Source organism: Scylla paramamosain, chromosome 11 (genome assembly GCF_035594125.1).
Source record: "Scylla paramamosain isolate STU-SP2022 chromosome 11, ASM3559412v1, whole genome shotgun sequence".
Classification (NCBI taxonomy): domain Eukaryota; kingdom Metazoa; phylum Arthropoda; class Malacostraca; order Decapoda; family Portunidae; genus Scylla; species Scylla paramamosain.
The window spans coordinates 23,507,973-23,526,482 of NC_087161.1; the positions used below are offsets into that span (position 1 = coordinate 23,507,973).

The 18,510-nt window shown below is 41.4% G+C and overlaps 2 protein-coding genes across 4 annotated transcripts in view; one reads left to right on the forward strand and one right to left on the reverse strand.

The window, feature by feature from the left end:
• The first annotated feature begins 3,978 nt into the window (after window positions 1-3,978).
• The window catches only part of LOC135105087 (iron-sulfur clusters transporter ABCB7, mitochondrial-like), a 34,724-nt gene continuing 20,192 nt past the window's right edge, over window positions 3,979-18,510 (forward strand). The window contains exon 1 of the mRNA XM_064013037.1: window positions 3,979-4,173. The gene's annotated coding sequence lies outside the window, so the exon portion shown is untranslated. The remainder of the gene's footprint in view (window positions 4,174-18,510) is intronic.
• On the reverse strand, window positions 6,248-18,164 carry LOC135105086 (uracil phosphoribosyltransferase homolog). 3 transcript variants are annotated; one of them, XM_064013031.1, is made up of 8 exons: window positions 18,106-18,164; window positions 14,010-14,173; window positions 13,502-13,617; window positions 13,117-13,159; window positions 10,924-11,073; window positions 9,391-9,535; window positions 7,787-7,917; window positions 6,248-7,407 (listed from the first exon to the last, which is right to left on the reverse strand). In XM_064013031.1, the coding sequence occupies exons 2-8, from the start codon at window positions 14,124-14,126 to the stop codon at window positions 7,333-7,335; spliced, it is 777 nt and encodes a 258-aa protein (XP_063869101.1). In that variant the 5' UTR covers window positions 14,127-14,173; window positions 18,106-18,164; the 3' UTR covers window positions 6,248-7,332. The 3 variants fall into 3 exon arrangements, with proteins under 3 accessions (XP_063869101.1, XP_063869102.1, XP_063869103.1); XM_064013032.1 differs by having other exon boundaries at window positions 18,022-18,131; XM_064013033.1 differs by lacking the exon at window positions 18,106-18,164 and adding an exon at window positions 14,620-14,642.

Below are 18,510 nucleotides of genomic sequence, written 5' to 3' on the forward strand. Positions count from 1 at the left end.
TAGAGGTAGTGAATGATCCACCTGTTATAAGATGTTACTTTGTAAGCAGAAACATAGCCTCCAATTCCTTTAGGCAGAACACATGTGAAGGTATGAAGCACACTTCTAGTGTTCACAAGGAGTGTGTGTGTCTATACTTGAACATTCTTGTGTTTGGCTGAGGATAGATATTTTGTGTGTAAATGTCTACCTATTGCTTGTTGATAGTTAAGATGGAGTCTAGTCCAACTATACACTATATAAGAGTCAATCTGCAGTATATGTATATTGTGGATAATGGTAATGTAGGTAATTTACCATATAATGGAATGTATGAGCAGCAGTCAACCAAAAATTCAATTCTGCTCATATTTATTTTGAGATCATATTTCTGAAAGAAAAAAGAGGGATAAGAGTATTCCTGTCACACAACTCTATAGTAGTGTAAGAATATGTTTTGCTTCATACTACTCAAGTACTTTTAGTAGCTTAAAGAAAACACAGGCTCATATAGGAGCTTCGTCCTGAGTTTTCTTCAAGAAAACTTCCCATTTGCTGATATCATGACCAGGTTTTTATTTTTTCTTCATCCAGCTTGGTCATGCTATGATTGAGTAAGTATTATATACTTCCAGTTATCACATACCTCTCCTCAAATACCATATTTTTACAAAATACTGAGAGCTGTTGTGTCAATGGACAATATTTGATCTTGAATATTTTAATATCCTTCCTCTTTCAATTGTTAACAATTTTTTAGCATTCAGTTCTTGTTTTCTAAAGACTCACCTGGCCTAATCCATGTGTTGAGTTTGATGAGGCATTGCCCAAATATTTTTACCTTTGGAGGTAGAAGATAACAAAAAATGCTACATTAGATACTGTCTTTTATGTTGATGGGCATTTTGTTTTTAGCCAATCAGTATCATCATTATTCATCATTGTTTTGAAAGGCAAGGTTTCTGTTCACCTGGGCCAGCCTTTGTCACCTAATAGCAGCTTACCAAGCCATATGATTATAAGCAACTTGTCTGTCAATTCTTTGATTATCTAGGTCCTTATGCAGGACTCCATCCCATGCCTTTTAATGTACCCATGGACACTTCTACCTTTCACTTCAAAATACCTGACATTTATCACCAGATCATTCTCATCCATTCTTTCCACTCAACTAAGCCAGCAAACTGTCCATTCCCATGACCTCACTAATCCTCTCAGTTGCATTAAAGGGTTGCTATAACCAAAAGCATATTTATATTATAATGATTGGATAGCTATTTTCAGATCACACTCAATTTAGAAACCATGAAAGTGATTATTGTCTCTGTTTCTTAGTAACATTTTATCATATTTATTATATATAAAATGACTTGTTAGTATGAAGACAAAGATGAGCACAGCACACGATCTTTCATCCACTGTGGTAGAAGATGAATCTCACAATATCTGTGTTCATTCCTTGCCAGCATACATGTATGTAGCCTGAGGGACTTTTCCAGATACATCCCCTGATTTGCCTTGGGTAACAAGGATATATATATATATATATATATATATATATATATATATATATATATATATATATATATATATATATATATATATATATATATATATATATATATATATATATATATATATATATATATATATATTTTTTTTTTTTTTTTTTTTTTTTTTTTTTCAGTTTGCTTCTGTGTGGTTATGCAACCATCTTCTTTCCACAATATTTTCTAGACTGGTACATAGAACATGTGGAAATGTTTACCACCAGAAGTTGACAAACACCACTCAAGCAACATATCAAGGTGGCTGTAGCTTGTTTCCATTATTTTTTATTTTATTAGTTATATTTTTCATTTATTATTTTCAATGAATTATATAGTGCTGTTTTTTAACTATTTTAGTTTCAATAAGCAATAATGGTATATTTTTTTGATCAACTAACTAGAGTCAACACTGTAATATTTTCTGCAAAATTATTTTAGGCAGAGGCTTTTAGGGAACACAGAAGAATCCAGATAATGCTTGATATAACAACTCACATCTTTTGAATAATAGAATTGTATATTGTATCTCTCAAAAGAAATTTTCATAAGGCAAAATTAAAAAAAAAAAAAAAAAAAAGGGAGAAAGGAAAGAAGCTATACCAGTTTCTGAACTTCCCACTTGTAAGGAAAAGGCATCTTCTGTTGTTGAACCAATTTGGTATGAGCTGCTGACACATAAGTACACAGAAGATAGTTTCCAAAATACATGGTTTTTTGTGACATGGGATCATGTCATAATGATGTTTTTGGCTGAGGCAGGTGAAGGCATTGTGGCCATTGATAGTATTACAAGCTGTGGGTGATGTGAATGTAGCAATTTTTTTTTTTTTCACTGCTATATATAAACTGAGGATATATAATTACCAAGTGACATTATATGTCAAAGCCATGGAAGTATATCTGCAGTTATGATATTATAGGTTAATGTTTCTGCTACAGATGTACTGAATTATCATATATATATATATATATATATATATATATATATATATATATATATATATATATATATATATATATATATATATATATATATATATATATATATGATAGACGATGTGGTAATACAAGAAGAAATTAACTGAAATTATTATCTAATCACTTTCAGTATCATTTACATATATTTCACAGGTTGATTTCTTTGAACACAGTATGGCTCATCTTGGCATCCAAAGGTGAAATCTGTAACAGTGGTGAGATTTAAAAATGAGAATTTAAAATTGAGAATGTAATGTCTTTGATTATTATTATTATTATTATTATTATTATTATTATTATTATTATTATTATTATTATTATTATTATTATTATTGCTGTTGGTGTTGGGGTTTGTACACTTGGCTCATACACAAAGGATCGGGGTTTGAATCTTGGACCAGGTGGAAATAGTTTGGGCTTGTCTCCTTTCACGCTGTAGCTTCTGTTCACCCAGCAGAAAGTAAATGCAAACCAACAGGATCATCAGGATAATAGTCTTGTCCTCCTGTATGCATATGTGTGTTTGCTATGAAAGACCAGGTATGGTCTATGCCGCACCCAAAGGTGTAAACTAGCAGAGGTATAAAAATATTGCAATGATTAAATAACTTTAAAAATGTGGTCATGCATTATCTGGGTCACTGATATTAGGAAGCTTTTACAAAATCTTAATTTGTAGGAGTGATAATGTACTTATCAGGTGATAGCGTGTGTAGCGCCTTTGTTCCCATAGTGAAGCAAATAAACCAATCATTTACATGACTGTGTATCCAGTATCCTTCAACTAACTAGCATAGTAATGTTAAAAGCTGAAGTGGGTAAAGGAAGACAGAATATATGGTGGCAGTATATATATATATATATATATATATATATATATATATATATATATATATATATATATATATATATATATATATATATATATATATATATATATATATATATATATATATATATATATATATATATATATATATATATATATATATATATATATATATGAGAAAAAAAAGCAGGGTGTAGCCTTGATGTGTAAAACTCTAGACATGATTGATGAAAGAAGAAATGTGGTGACCTGTGTCAAGTACAGTGTGGTGGACGGTGGTATCTCTTGGAAATGGAAGAGATGCGAGTCTCTCTCTCTCTCTCTCTCTCTCTCTCTCTCTCTCTCTCTCTCTCTCTCTCTCTCTCTCTCTCTCTCTCGTGCAATGGTATCTACGTATGAAAATAATTCATAATAAAGCTGGTCCTCGAAGAAAAAGATGGAAGATCGGACTGGTTTATAATGATTGTCAGCTGCTGTCGAGCCGACCACTGCGTCGAGCCGCGGTATCGAGACCTTGACGGGGAGTTTCGAACCCTCGATTATTAGAGGTACGCATGCGCTCTGTGCAAAAGGGAAGGAAGAACGACGACCGTCAATGCCATTAAGTAAGTCACAGAGTAAAGATACCAGCAGTGGGCTTGTAAATATTTTGGGACATTTAAGCTTATTTTACGTACTAAAGGTCCCACGGTGTTGTTACAAGTGTCAAGAGAATCTAGTGCCCAAACTGTGTTAGAAACTCTTTTATTCGAGACGATGGAGGTTTTGGTGAAGCACGTGCAAGTGTCTGGTCCTTGAGGCAGAGAATAGACTCTCGAGTCTCAGCGCGGAACTTAGGTAAGTACTCAGTGCTATTGCGTTGTGTGGAAGTCGAATGAAAAACTTCCCTCGGTAACAATCTATGTAAGTGTGAAATTTCCTGGTTTTCCACGGACTATTAACTTAGTTACGCTAAGGAGCTTAGTGTGGATATCGAACATTAAGAGGCTGCGTAATTATTTTAAGTTAAAGAGAAGAGTGCAGGCTCAAGTTTAGTGCCTGTAGATTACTCTAAACAATGAAGAGGTTAAAGAGAGATTAAATTGATGAAAGGTTATAGCCAGTAATGAAATGGTTATATACGGAAGTAATGGTGTGATAGGATAAAAATATGAGGTAGCAGGGTACACAGGGCGGATGCGCAGCTCAGTCAACTTGTTGGACGGCTGCAGACAATATTGCACTTAATTCTGACATGATCTGATCATTTGTTAATAATTTTCTAGACGTTACACCTAAAACAAGATAACTGGAGCCATTGTTATTAATCTAATCATGAGCTAGCAGTTTTAAATAAATCAAATGTCCTCTAAACCTGAAAAAGGGAGAAATAAGAGTAAAACAGGAAAGAAGAATGCGAAAGGAGAATAAAACAAGAGAAGAATTTGATAGGAAGGGAAAGAGAAAACAAGGGAAAAGTGCAACACACACACACGAGAGAGAGAGAGAAAGAGAGAGAGAGATGCCATTTAATTACCATTATAATTATCGCCCTCGTTTTCTAACAAAGTCCCTTTACCTATAAATTGTTTTTCTACCAGTGATTTTCAAGGCTCCCTTTTCTTACTGGCAACCGAAGCAGGCCACGCTCTTTTTCCTCCACTTTGGTACGCCCCTGACTGAACAAAACAATTTGCGCTGCGTAAATTAACTGGTATCTATGTGTGTGTGTGTGTGAAGACGTGAATGTGAGTTAATGTGGAAGCAGATGTGGTTGTGACGCACAGAGCAAAGTCAGCTCAAGGACTTCATTACCTTGCCTTCATGTTGCTGTGAAGTGTACTTATTCAAATTGCGTACTTCTCGTCATCCTTATCATCGTTATCATAGACGGCTTCATTTTATTTATTTATTTATTTATTTATTTATTCATTATATGCATCATTATTTTATTTGAACATTAAAGTGCATATTTCTCTCTCTCTCTCTCTCTCTCTCTCTCTCTCTCTCTCTCTCTCTCTAACAAAGCAGTCTGCTGTCTAATGAATCATCTTGACATTGCCTTGTATTTACCGATGTCGGTTGGAGGGAGATTGAATATTTATAATGCATAATATAGTGTCATCATGCTGGGCAGGCCCATGAACGAGAATGAGACCAGGTGTGTTTTTTCGTCGTTGAACCCTAAGCCTTAATCCAGCCCTAGCCTCTGGGGAGACCTTAGTCCTGAAGAGGAGTAATACAGACTGAACTATTAACGAGAGTCCCGCTTTACGAAGGCTATGTATAGAGAAGTCTTGGAAAATATCAGGAAAATATCAAGTACGCTGTGCAAGTCGTTAGCACAACATCATAATAATCTGATGATACGTCAGTAAACTGGCGGCAACACTGAGTGGGATAGGCGTACTAGGGAAAGATCGCGTCCACCACACCGCGGAACTACTCCGGTTTCTCTGGAGCGCTGAAATCTGCGTAACACCGTCCTTGACCTTGGAAAGAAAGTTTAGCCTCCATTTACAACTTTCGTGATACACATTGAACGTCATTTCTGATGTCCTATTGCAATTAGACTGGTTGCGTTCATTTTGAAAGTTAGTCAATATTAAAGATAAAATGTCTCCTTATGAACCGTGAGTCTGTGGAGCCGGAGTGACTGCTTTGGGAGTTGACAAAGTTCCGTAAGTTTTTGAAAGGTGGGTGTGTGCTGGCAAACACTTTAGATCAAACTCTCCAAGGTGACCAACTTTTTTAAATCACTTCTCAGTGTTATGGTTCACTTGTGTTACACATTAAGCCTTCTTATTACTGCCATTTCCATGACTCATCATGTTACATTCAACCGTTACTTCATTAATCACATGGTAAAGAAGTCTTATAATTCCCCTTGTTTTAATGGCACTTAAAAGATAAATAATGAAAAAAATAATAATTTTAGCTTTTATTTTGATTACACAGCGCCACTATGTTACACTGCAACAATGCACATAGAGGACCTCTTAAGCCTGTACACCAACTTCACTTGTAAAGTGTTTGTGCAACAAAAATCTGTCCAGATGCATATAAATAAGAAAAGAAGAATCTCTAAGATTGTAATCGAACACATTTATGGCATGCATAAAAACGGGAGTCCAGTGCATCGTGGTAGCTTAAGTGGTTTGCTGAAGGTAGGTTCCTCATAGCAGCACAGCCGCCCCTGGGTGTGTGCCCAGCGGGTAACACTGATGCTCCCTACTGGAGGAATGTTGAATGTCGTTAGAGAATGAGTCAATGCAATAAGAAATGGAAATGAGTGAAATGGAGTTGAGACTCATTGATCCAGGAAAACACAGAACACTTAAAATATTGCACATGATTACAACTTTCATGCATTTTCAACATGACCGTCAGAATTCAAAGATTACTTTGTCTCACTGCACAGACCTCTTTATCGGCCTAAAGTACATAAACAATCACCCCTGGGAGAAAAGCCAGAGGTGGGTATTAGAGAGGCCTGTGCTGTCTGCTGGATGTTGTTAGTACATTACGTACATGTTGACTGTCATCACTTGATTGATTGTATAAAAGTCGTATCGACTTGCTACTCTCCAGTCAATATCGACACTTTAAATATACATACAATATATACATGTAGTCTATATACATCATGTCACTGTAAGTGCAATATCTAAATAAATCACAGCATTATTGGCAATCATACATAGAACTAATCCAAAGCAATTGTTCTGCGCCAAACACCAGGCAAATGGAAGAGTAATGAAAAATTACATAAGAAAATATATAAATACATTGTAATACTGCAAATGCAAAATTCCTACAGCCTACATAACACTTTACCAAATCTCACAGCCGGTGCTGTGAGGCTCAGCCACACAAAACATTGTTCCCTTCATGGAAACCTGTCTGTCCATGGAAATTATTTGGCGGTGTTTGGAGTCAGGAGAGCTTGGATAGCTCTGCTGCGCCTTAGACGTAGGCAGCACTCCAGTTCCCCTGCCTCCCTTTCGATCTTGGGTCTTAGTCTGTGCCGAAGTACTTTTGACCGAAGTGGTTGGGAGCAACGGGATGGACCTCCGATGTCAGGATGTGCATCTGTGACAGATTAAGGAAATTAAATGGTGGCTGAGAACAAGGTACATAGTGATGCATTACCTATAAACTTGGTGTTGGGCAATTATCTGTACACTACTAACACCTTGTCGAGTCTGCCGTGAAAACTTAGTTAGGACAATTCTTATTCACAAAGGCGTACACTAAGAATAAATATGCGCCCAGAGTATCTAATTTAGTACAATGGAGACACTAATCTTGTATCATATCGTGGAAAGAGCACATCATAATTGTCGCTCTTGAAATGCTCATGTACTACGCAGATACTTGATGATGATATTGGAGAGAGAGAGAGAGAGAGAGAGAGAGAGAGAGAGAGAGAGAGAGAGAGAGAGGTGGACGGGGAGAGGCAGCGACCCACCCTGGGGAAGGCGCTGGTGATGGTGCGGGCTGCGGCTGGCGTGGAGAAAAGATTGAGCAGGATGATGTTCTCCTCCTCCACGGCATGTTCCTGCAGCACGTTCACTGCCTTGATCACGGTGTTCCCTGAGCCTGCACGGGGATACGCCACTCAATAAAACATGCATGAAAATCTTAACGGCTAAAGTGATACCAATGCTGCTTCTGTAAAAAATATAAATAAATAAATAAATAAATAAATAAAAGAATATATATATATATATATATATATATATATATATATATATATATATATATATATATATATATATATATATATATATATATAATTTCATGTTTACTCACACTCGAGGTACTGATAACATGCATGAATGACAATGATTATGTAATGATGATGATAATAATAATAATAATAATAATAATAATAATAATAATAATAATAATAATAAGAAGAAGAAGAAGTAGAATACGAAGAAGATCACAAGCAAGGTTTCGCAACGGTCTAAACTAAAAGAGATTGACATAAAAACCTTCCATTAGATAGGAGGATTGTCTTCTCGCCCACACACATCCATCTACCCACCAACACACACACACACACACACACACACACACACTGATAAAATACGTCATGCTCATCCCCCATTAAAAACACCCATTTTCTGTGACATAATTTCAACAACGGGAACGTGCTATTTACGGCTCTTAAAGCTGCCCTGCGCTCGCGTCCTACCACCGCTCTCCTTCTCACGCTCTCTCTGGGGCGGCGCAGCATGCACTACTCTGCCTCAAACCCTCACTCATCCCGCCAAGCTACAAGCAACTTTCAACTGTCCCACATCATTTGAATTTTAAATAGTGTTTTTAAAGCAGTCAGTGATCCCGCGCATACTTAGAGGTAGGTGAGGCAGCTAACTAACCCGTCTGTCTCATCACTGTCTGTATTCAGTAACCCCATGACCCACGGTGGGACTTTCGCCAATATTAAAGATATCTTGTAACCACCTGCCGAATTGGGAGTGGTCGTGGGGTAGTGTAGCTTTATGGTCAGACATGAATATTGAAACACAGTCGTAAATTAATGTTTTTTTTTATACCTTGTGCTGGCGACATTGCTTATCTCCGCGCGACCTTGAATCTGTAATATTCTAAAAACAATAGAATGTAGTTTTTGTACTGGCGACACTGCTTATCTCTGAATAACCTTGAAGCAGCGCTGACAGACTGTACGTGAAGATTATTACTAACAACAGCATCCCGCGACTCGGCGTAAGATAGTTCTTATCACACACGTATATCTGCTGTAGTTTAGTTGTGATAATCACAAGCTTGATAAACATACACATAATTTATACAAGGGAAAAAGTAAAAAGCCATGCGAGTGTTAAATATAACATCTCGTCCTCACCTGACACGTGTGAATCCATTGCAAGACACGTGGGGAAGGAAGCCTTACTTGAACGTGCTTAGGGATTTCGGCCACCACTTCAGACCAAACACACACACACACACAGACACACACACACACACACACACACACACCAGTTTGCAAGTACGTGACCATTAATACCCTATCCTTCATTACTTTTTCACTCTCACACTTACTCATAATGGGGTACATGAGGAGAACCTTCCGCTGGCTGATGTCGTCCGGGAACTTCGCGTAGACCACCCTCGCCTCGTGAGTTTCCAGGTCAGACTCCACCAGTATCTTGCCGAGCCTGATGGAGCGGCAGCAGGATCGCAAGCCCTGATAAGAGACGCCAAGTCAAAGTCGATCAATCCCGCTATCCTTGCGTGTGGGTGTGTGTGACCGCCTATTTGCCTTCACATTAAGCAGTGGTAAATGAAAGCAAATATACGTGCTTTACACCCCCATCTCTCTCTCTCTCTCTCTCTCTCTCTCTCTCTCTCTCTCTCTCTCTCTCTCTCTCTCTCTCTCTCTCTTTTGAGTCTCCTTAATTTCCGTGGCCACGCCTTGTCATCGAGTTAATCAATGATGAGCGGATCCATGCAGACTTCTTTTTCATCAACTTTCCCGAGTGATGCCGCGCCCTCCGCTGACAACACTGCGCCACATAACATATGGACACTCAACTTTAGGGAAAGAACCCGAGGAGACTATGTATTAACGGCGCGTCTTGCTGGACTCATTGCGTACTCCCTGCGGCCTTTATTCTCTATTTCAGACTGCGTATTTCAGACATAGCATGAAAGATAATGAATCGTATTGGTAAAAAAAATGAGCGAAATGATGAACATACAATATCACCTGATACGACACACACACACATACACACAAACACTTTTGCATTACATCTGGTGTCGCCGCTAATAATAATAATAAAAAAAAAAAAAGTTAACCCTGGCATAAATTCTTGATAACTGGACTTGGCTATGGCGGCAACATAATTAAGTCTGCCTTGCTCAGAGAGGGCTTACGTGACCTAAACATGTGGCTTCACAGCCTTGCTTAGCACGCAGATGTTTGGAATGGTAATAATGTTACTTGTACAACAAACAAACTGACCACCGGGCAAGCCTACAATGAAGAATACATATACTTTAACAAGAACTCGCTTGCCTTCACTGGAAGGTAAAGATACAAAGACATGGTTATTCTTCCCCCTCAGGATCCTAACCTCCACTGCCACTCCTAATACTTCATCCTTGACGTATTTACTACTACTACTGCTACTACTGCTGCTACTACTACTACTACTACTACTACTACTACTACTACTACTACTACTACTACCACCACCACCACCACCACCGCTACTATCACTACTACCATCAACACCATTTCTCCAGCACCCAACACTATTACGTAATACATCCCGTTTCTTGTCCCATCCTACACTCTCACCCATCTCCAAGGTCATTCACTTTTCTCTTACAAATATTGTAACCACCACCACTAATACCAACAACTTTACCCTTCGCACCAACACCCACGTACACACCCCACTCCACAAAACCTACCCATCCCCAAGGCCATTCACCCCTCACCCCTCAACCTGCTCCCTCAGTCAGCCAGTCCCCCTTGCCCCCTTGCCCCGGTCCTGCCAATGCCACGCCCGTGTAAATACAGCATCTCTCTCTCTCTCTCTCTCTCTCTCTCTCTGCCTCCCTTACCTGCTCCATGGCCTCTCCTGAGCGAACGATAGACACGCCGCAATTGCCCTTGACGAATTGTAGACCTTGATACTGACATCCTACTGGAGTGGTGATGGTGCAGTCGGAGTAAGGTAACTGGTTGAGTCCCTCCTCCACTACCAGTCTGATCTGTGAGAAATATAAAGGAATGAGAGACGTACAGAGGGTGTGATGTTTTATAATGTGCTGGTGGGTGGTGTTGGTTGCGTGTAGTAGTTAAAGGGGGAGGTAAAATGGAATTCGTTCGTAACGGAGAGAAGAGGTAATGGTTCCAGTGGTGGTAAGGCATGGAGAAAGGTAGCAGGGTGAAGGGAGAGTTGAGTTTATGGAACGAAATAAAAAGAGGAAGAGGATGTGGGTTTATACAGGAAAAATGAAGAAGGTAGCAGGAGTTGAGGAAAAAAGAGGGAGTAGAGAGAGAGAGAGAGAGAGAGAGAGAGAGAGAGAGAGAGAGAGAGAGAGAGAGAGAGAGAGAGAGAGAGAGAGAGAGAGAGAGAGAGAGAGAGAGAGAGAGAGAGAGAGTATTATTATTAATAATACTCTGAAGGCTGCGTAAGTCTAACGCAAAGAAAAAAAAATAAAATAAAAAATAACCTGATTTTAATTTTTATAACGTCGAGAGAGAGAGAGAGAGAGAGAGAGAGAGAGAGAGAGAGAGAGAGAGAGAGAGAGAGAGAGAGAGAGAGAGAAACTACGACGTGCAAACTTTCGATCATTTAAGAGGATGACGAGGACTGCAGCTAAAGGTGGCTGGCCTACATTTCAGCCATGTCTGTATTCTGCACGACCTATATAGATGTATTATCAGTATTTTCTTCCTCTCTCTCTCTCTCTCTCTCTCTCTCTCTCTCTCTCTCTACTCTGACGGGAAAAAACCCTCTCTCGATGTGCCCCACCCCACCTGGTTGACAAGTGTTTTCCTTTCCCTGTGCTGACCAAGCGAACACACAGCACAACTACGAGCGTTCACTACCGGTGGTTTATGACCCTCATGACCGTGATGTTGCTGTGCGTGTTAAAGAATATAGTTGTTATGCATTATAGTGACACCACCACCACTACTACTACCACTACTACTAAATAATAATAATAATAATAATAATAATAATAATAATAACCAAAATAATAATGACTAAAAACTGAAAAACACATTTTCTGCGAAACTCTTATTTCCTCCCCCCCCCTCTCCTCTCTCTCTCTCTCTCTCTCTCTCTCTCTCTCTCTCTCTCTCTCTCTCTCTCTCTCTCTCATGCACACACTGCGTTCACATTACTTCAGCCAGACTTTCGTAATATCTCAGGGCTTAAGTGAGTATTTATTTACTTATTTTTGCTTTTTCCTCCAAGTGTTTGTGGTAGTGGTTGCTCCTCTCCTCTCTCCCTTGCGGTCACTCTCACCACCACCACCACCACTTACCAGTAAGCCACAAACACACACACACACACATCACTGCTTTCTGCACACACACACACACACACACACACACACACACACACACACACACACACACACACACACACACACACACACACACGCATCACTGCTTTCTGTCCACTTCACTACACTCACATCCACGCTAGCCTTGTTTAACTCGCTTGTATTTGAGAGAGAGAGAGAGAGAGAGAGAGAGAGAGAGAGAGAGAGAGAGAGAGAGAGAGAGAGAGAGAGAGAGAGAGAGAGAGAGAGAGAGAGAGAGAGAGAGAGAGGGTGTGTGTGGGTGCGTGATTTCAGCAACTTCTCTTAACTGTTCTTCCGTGTATTCACTTACGCAACGTCTTTTTTTTTTTCCCCTCTCTCTCTCTCTCTCTCTCTCTCTTACTGTGAATTTTCGACTGAAGGAAGCATCATCTCATATCCTCTCTCTCTCTCTCTCTCTCTCTCTCTCTTACTGTGAATTTTCGACTGAAGGAAGCATCATCTCATATCCTCTCTCTCTCTCTCTCTCTCTCTCTCTCTCTGTGTGTGTGTGTGTGTGTGTGTATATGTGTTGTGTTCACACACAAACACACAGACTTACCGAAGCATACGCAGCACACAAGGTCAGAGATCAGATACAACACCTGACAGGAAGAAGACAGAGATATGAATAAACTATCACACACACACACACACACACACACACACACACACACACACACACACACACACACACACACACACAGTCAAACTTACTAATCTGTCTGCGTAGAATTTGAAGTCGCTTCGAGATGTGTTCCTGAAAAAAAATTAAAAAAATAAATAAATAATAAATAAATAAATGAATAAATCTAATTGACGACAAGGTGACTGCAGATTTGGAACAACACGCAGAGTTTGTCAGTCACGCAGTGAAAAGTCAGGCATGTCAGGCACACCACACTAGCTTGCAGTCATGAAGAATACTAAGCAAAACTGTATGTAGACGCGAGGCCCGTGCTTTGTGAGAAAAAAGGGGACAGTACGAGAGAGAGAGAGAGAGAGAGAGAGAGAGAGAGAGAGAGAGAGAGAGAGAGAGAGAGAGAGAGAGAGAGAGAGAGAGAGAGAGAGAGAGAGAGAGAGAGAGTATGGAAGTAATTACCTGTCGCGAATGATTGTCTGGAGCTCCTTAACTTGCCCAGTGGCCGGGATGAGCTTGAAGTAGGGGCCGAAACCCTCCACTGGCTGCAGCTGACTCTCCACCCCGAGGTCAAATTCCTGGGGCGGGCGAGGCAGGCAGGGCGACAGAGGCAACGCATGATGCCCGGAGATAACCACGGTGGACCGGAAATGATAACAAGCTGTTAGCTTTTGTGTCCCTCCCAAGGTCAAGCAAAAATAAACTGAAACCTTCCCAGTAATAATAAGAGTGTGGTTGTTCTGGGGCATGAATTTATGGCGAAACCAGCATGCAAATGACGTGTTCGAGGAGCTGAATTGAGGAAGTCTTCTGAATAATGCAGTTTCAAAAATGTGATCAGTGCTTTGTCATCCCTCTTGTACCTCTAAAACCAGCTTTACTCAAAGTCTTATAAAAATAGCCTTGGCGAGGGGGAGGTAGGCCTACACACGCAGCAGGGGTGGGGGAGACACAGGGTGAAAGAATATACCTGCGTGGTGGGATCGGCTGCTGCCTGCCTCTGTTTATCGTGTAGGGCTGTCTGGGAGGGAGTCTTCTTTTCGAAGGTGGGGGGCCGGGACGTGACCACCTCACTCATGGTACCCATAGTGGCCGATGTGAACACGCTGCCTTGACTTGGCTTTCCTCAGGACTCTGTATGCACCAAACAAAGGCCGTCATACAGAAGGTAAACAAGGGGCTAATTTATTATGCATGCACACGCATCAATGGGAAATTTATTTCGTTGTCTAATTCATCGTGGTGTAGATTAGGTTTCCGAAATGCATGTCTAACACGCCAGATATTTGAGTAAGTAAACTCCACGCCAACGCGGCTCTCAATGGTATACAAATGTGCAGCAGACATCTTTTAAAGCTGATGTACTGAAACGACATGGCGCGGCTAGTCTATTAAAGGTTGCAGCGCTCGACATCTGATATCAGCCTCGTCCACACACGCACGCACTCAGAGAGAGATGCAGTGCCAGACGCGACAACTGTACCACCACCACAATCACCAATGCCTGCTGTCCACCCACAAACTTATTACCTCACGCTGGCTATGGGCTCCTCCAGCCTCCCTCTCCTCTCTCCTTTTACCTTGTATACAAAAGGTGAAGGTGGTCCGTAACTGGAACGCCTCTGGGTTGGAGGGCGAGAAGAACAGTTCACTCTTGGCATCATTTGGTGAAATTTATTTAAAAGTGGTGATGGGGAACAGCAAGCCATTCCGTCAATACACGGTCCCTGGTTCCCAATCCCATCTCCCAACTCGGTTGGTGGCTGCAACAACAAAGCATCCAGAATCCGTGTGTCTCAGCCCCCCTCACCCCCCATGAGACGCCCACTGCCCCTCCTGACTCCTCAACACACACACATGCAGGTCCAGTTTTGAGAGTTGGACTACCAAGGTCACAGAATTACACCCCATCCCTTCCCTTCCCGTCTGTCTTTACATAACACCACCACCCATCCTTACAGAAACGCGAACCTTCTGTACTGTGCTGTGGCTGAAAACCTGCTAGTCTCTAGGGAGTTGCGGTGTAACAATGTAATAGAGGCAAGCAAGCATCACCTCTCCCTGCAGACACAAGCATTACCTCTGCCCGCAACACACACACATTACAGCTCTCCGCTATCTTCCCGCTGTCCTTTCTATCCCCAGCAGGCCAGCCGGTCCAATAAGCAAGAGGATGGAGCAAGTTTTTTTTTTTTTTTTTTCCGTACAGCGGCTTGCCTTTGGCGGTGTGGGACTTGTCTCGACTGAGGAGGGAGGGGGAGGGGAAGGGGAGTGTTATGGCGTGCAATTGCCTACAACTGCGTGCCACAACTCACTCTCATCAACCTCTATAATGATTCAACAACAGGACAAAGCTCTCCTGACCTCCACTTATTTCTGTCGGCTGTCTGTTTATAAAAGCCCAACCCAAAGAAAGAAAAAGAGAGAGCGCGCTGCAACTATTCCTCGTCCACTCAACAAAGGGTCAGTTTATGCACTGCTCATTCGGGTTTCTTCTTCCACACACACACACACACACACACACTTACTGCGGCTACGGTACTACGCACATACGCACAGGCAGGAAAGACCGTGCTGCGCCTTGGCAAATACCTGATCGGAATTCATTACAGGGTGGGTGGGGAGGGACAGAAAATGATTCCCAAACATGCAAGCTTGCGAGGACTCTTGCACTAAATAAACCCATAACTTGTCCTGACTCCTGCACTACTACTGCTGCTGCCTTGAAGCCTTCGCTCCTGCTACCGCTACTACCACTCAACATTCTATCATTGTTGCTGCTACTGCCACATCCACCACCACATCTACTGCTACTATTACCACAGCAGGTAACACCAACGCCATCACCACACCCGCTGCAGATCCATGCGGCACACTCAGAATTCATCATGAGGTTTACACATGAATATCAATGTTGCAACTTGGTTATACAGGTGTGGGATGATTAATCACGGTGTAGAGCATATCTGGATTTGTATCTTGTATTGCAGCAGTATCGCGAGCTAAGGAACAGAACGAGTGTGTGTGAAATGACAGCTACTATTCATCTTAACGAGCCGAGTAGCCCTGAAAAATATGGATTATGGACTTGATAATACTGAAGGTACTCTTGTATTGGTTACTACTAGAATTGTTTTATCATTAATTGCAGCTACTTCCACTACACTAATCACTCTCATCACTCAATCATTTTTTACAGCTGCCAATTTATCACAGTCACTGCAAGCATCACCATCACCATCAGTACTCATTCCTATCACTTATCACAATCCTTCACTCCTGTCACCATCATCACTGATAGTACCCATACTTTCATCGAACAGCCATCACTAATACGTGTGTTACATCAGGATAGCGCACCACGTACGGATCTGTGAACATATGTGGTACATGCTCTTTATACCACATAAATCTTTGTTGTAACGATCCATCATATGTGGGTGGGCGAACACTTTCCTACTCGTACTAGAAACCGCTTTCTCGCTTTCTTTCGGCGTCTTAGACTCTTATCTCTATTACTGTAAACAAGCTTTACTTAAAGATATTTTTAAGGATGTTTTCATAATCCAAGTAATACAAGATTTCTGAATCATTAGTAAGAAAAAAGGTAAACATGAGCGTCCGATTAGTTATCTCTGTCATTCTCTGTAATTCTCTGTAATTCTGTCTGTTGTTTCTAATGCGTCCTGCAGCAAGGTCGCTGAATCCTTTCTCTCCTTGCACTCTGTGACTTCCTATGTAGCTCGCCTCGCCTCAAACACTATATCCAAGGCCTCCTCCCATGCTATCCCGGAAGCCAGGCAATCCATGGTTCTGGTATACACCCGTCTTACCACTTCCTTAGGTCCTAATCTCAGGTGTCTCAAACTTAATTTGTTTGATGCATTGGTGGGAGTCCGTATATTGCGGGAAAGGATCACCGTACAACACCAAACATCAAAACAGCCGAAGCACGGTGCGCTATCAGCGCGCTTATCAGATGGTGTAACTACTACAGTAAGAGCGGGTGCTATCCGTATTGACGTAAGGCTTCCCATACGTCGCTCTCGAGAAATGTCATTGGCTATCGCGGGTCATGCATCGGGTGCCGAGGCTGCTACACTGACAGGCTGCGAGAACGCCCTCAGAGTTCCGTTTAAATGGCCAAAACGGAACTTTACTCACACTGCTATGCAACCTCGTCGTCCTCAGACTTCTATGTTAGAATACCGGAAACCAAAATGACTGCACTGAGCAGGGAAAAAATAATCAAGTAAAATAATATAATGTATATTAAGAAATGACAGCTGGGAGGGAAGTCGGACGCTACGTATACACATATACGCATTATACAAGCAACGGCACCGAACGCTCTCCGGATCGATGTCACTCACATGTGCACTCTTGTTCAATAAGAAAATTAAATATCGTTCAAAGAATTTACTCAGAGTGGAAGAAATAGAAACAATGAAAGGAACCACAACAAAAGCCGTGCACTAAGCTTCAATTTGACGCTTCAGGACGGCCCGCCTTCCCGGTCGGGCTGGATGCAACGCCTCGGGGCAAAATATCTTAATCTCCACTACGCCCCCGCCCACAGCAGCCTTGGGGCGGCAGAGGGCGGAAGGTGGCGTCGCGCGAGAACAGGGTCATCTCAGTCACCGCAGCATGCACCGGCGCTCTAATAAAAGCAGAGGGAAATACTGAACCTAACCTCGGTTTCAGAGATCGTGTTCAATTGATCCGCACAGGAAAAGAACACAAATGTAATCATGTGTGAGGAGAGGGCGTCGTTCAGCCTCCATGGCCGGTCCAGTGTATGAAAATAAGGTTTAGAGGTGGCAGAGAGGCGGCCTGCAGGTCCTGAGGGCTGAAGGCTGCACCGCGCAGGTCGAGGTAAGCTCACCTCTCATATCGCCCCCTCATCTCCCATGGAAATGCATCTTTGTACACCGGAAACAAATTCTTATTGCATCTAATTTATGGTTATCACCGTAAAATACCTTGAGAGTTGAAAATGCAGGCCACCCATACAACAAACGGGTCACTGGGACCCCTGTATATCCCCACTTCAGATTGATACACACCTCGCGGGGTCCACGTGGTGACTGCCGTCTTCGCCTTCCCGTCTCGTGTTTTACCGCGCGTGCACAGTAAAGTAGTTCCCAGACTTCAGAAATATATATCAATACATCACCATGCTTTTCATTCATGCACTTATTTGATACTCACATGCGCATTGAATTTTAGAAATAGGATTTATCGCTAGAGTAAGAAATTGAAGAAATACGTCTGGCAGCATGTTTCTCATGCTCACGTTTCTGAGTCATAAAATCTATATTGGTCATGCATTGCACGGGAATTACCTGTAACAGTACTGAGAAGCACAGTGCTTGTTTTTTCTCAACATTTCAGATATAGCTGATGCATGAAGAAAGGTTCATGAAAGAAGTAATGACCGCATTATTCTTAGAGCATCTCCCAGCACGTGT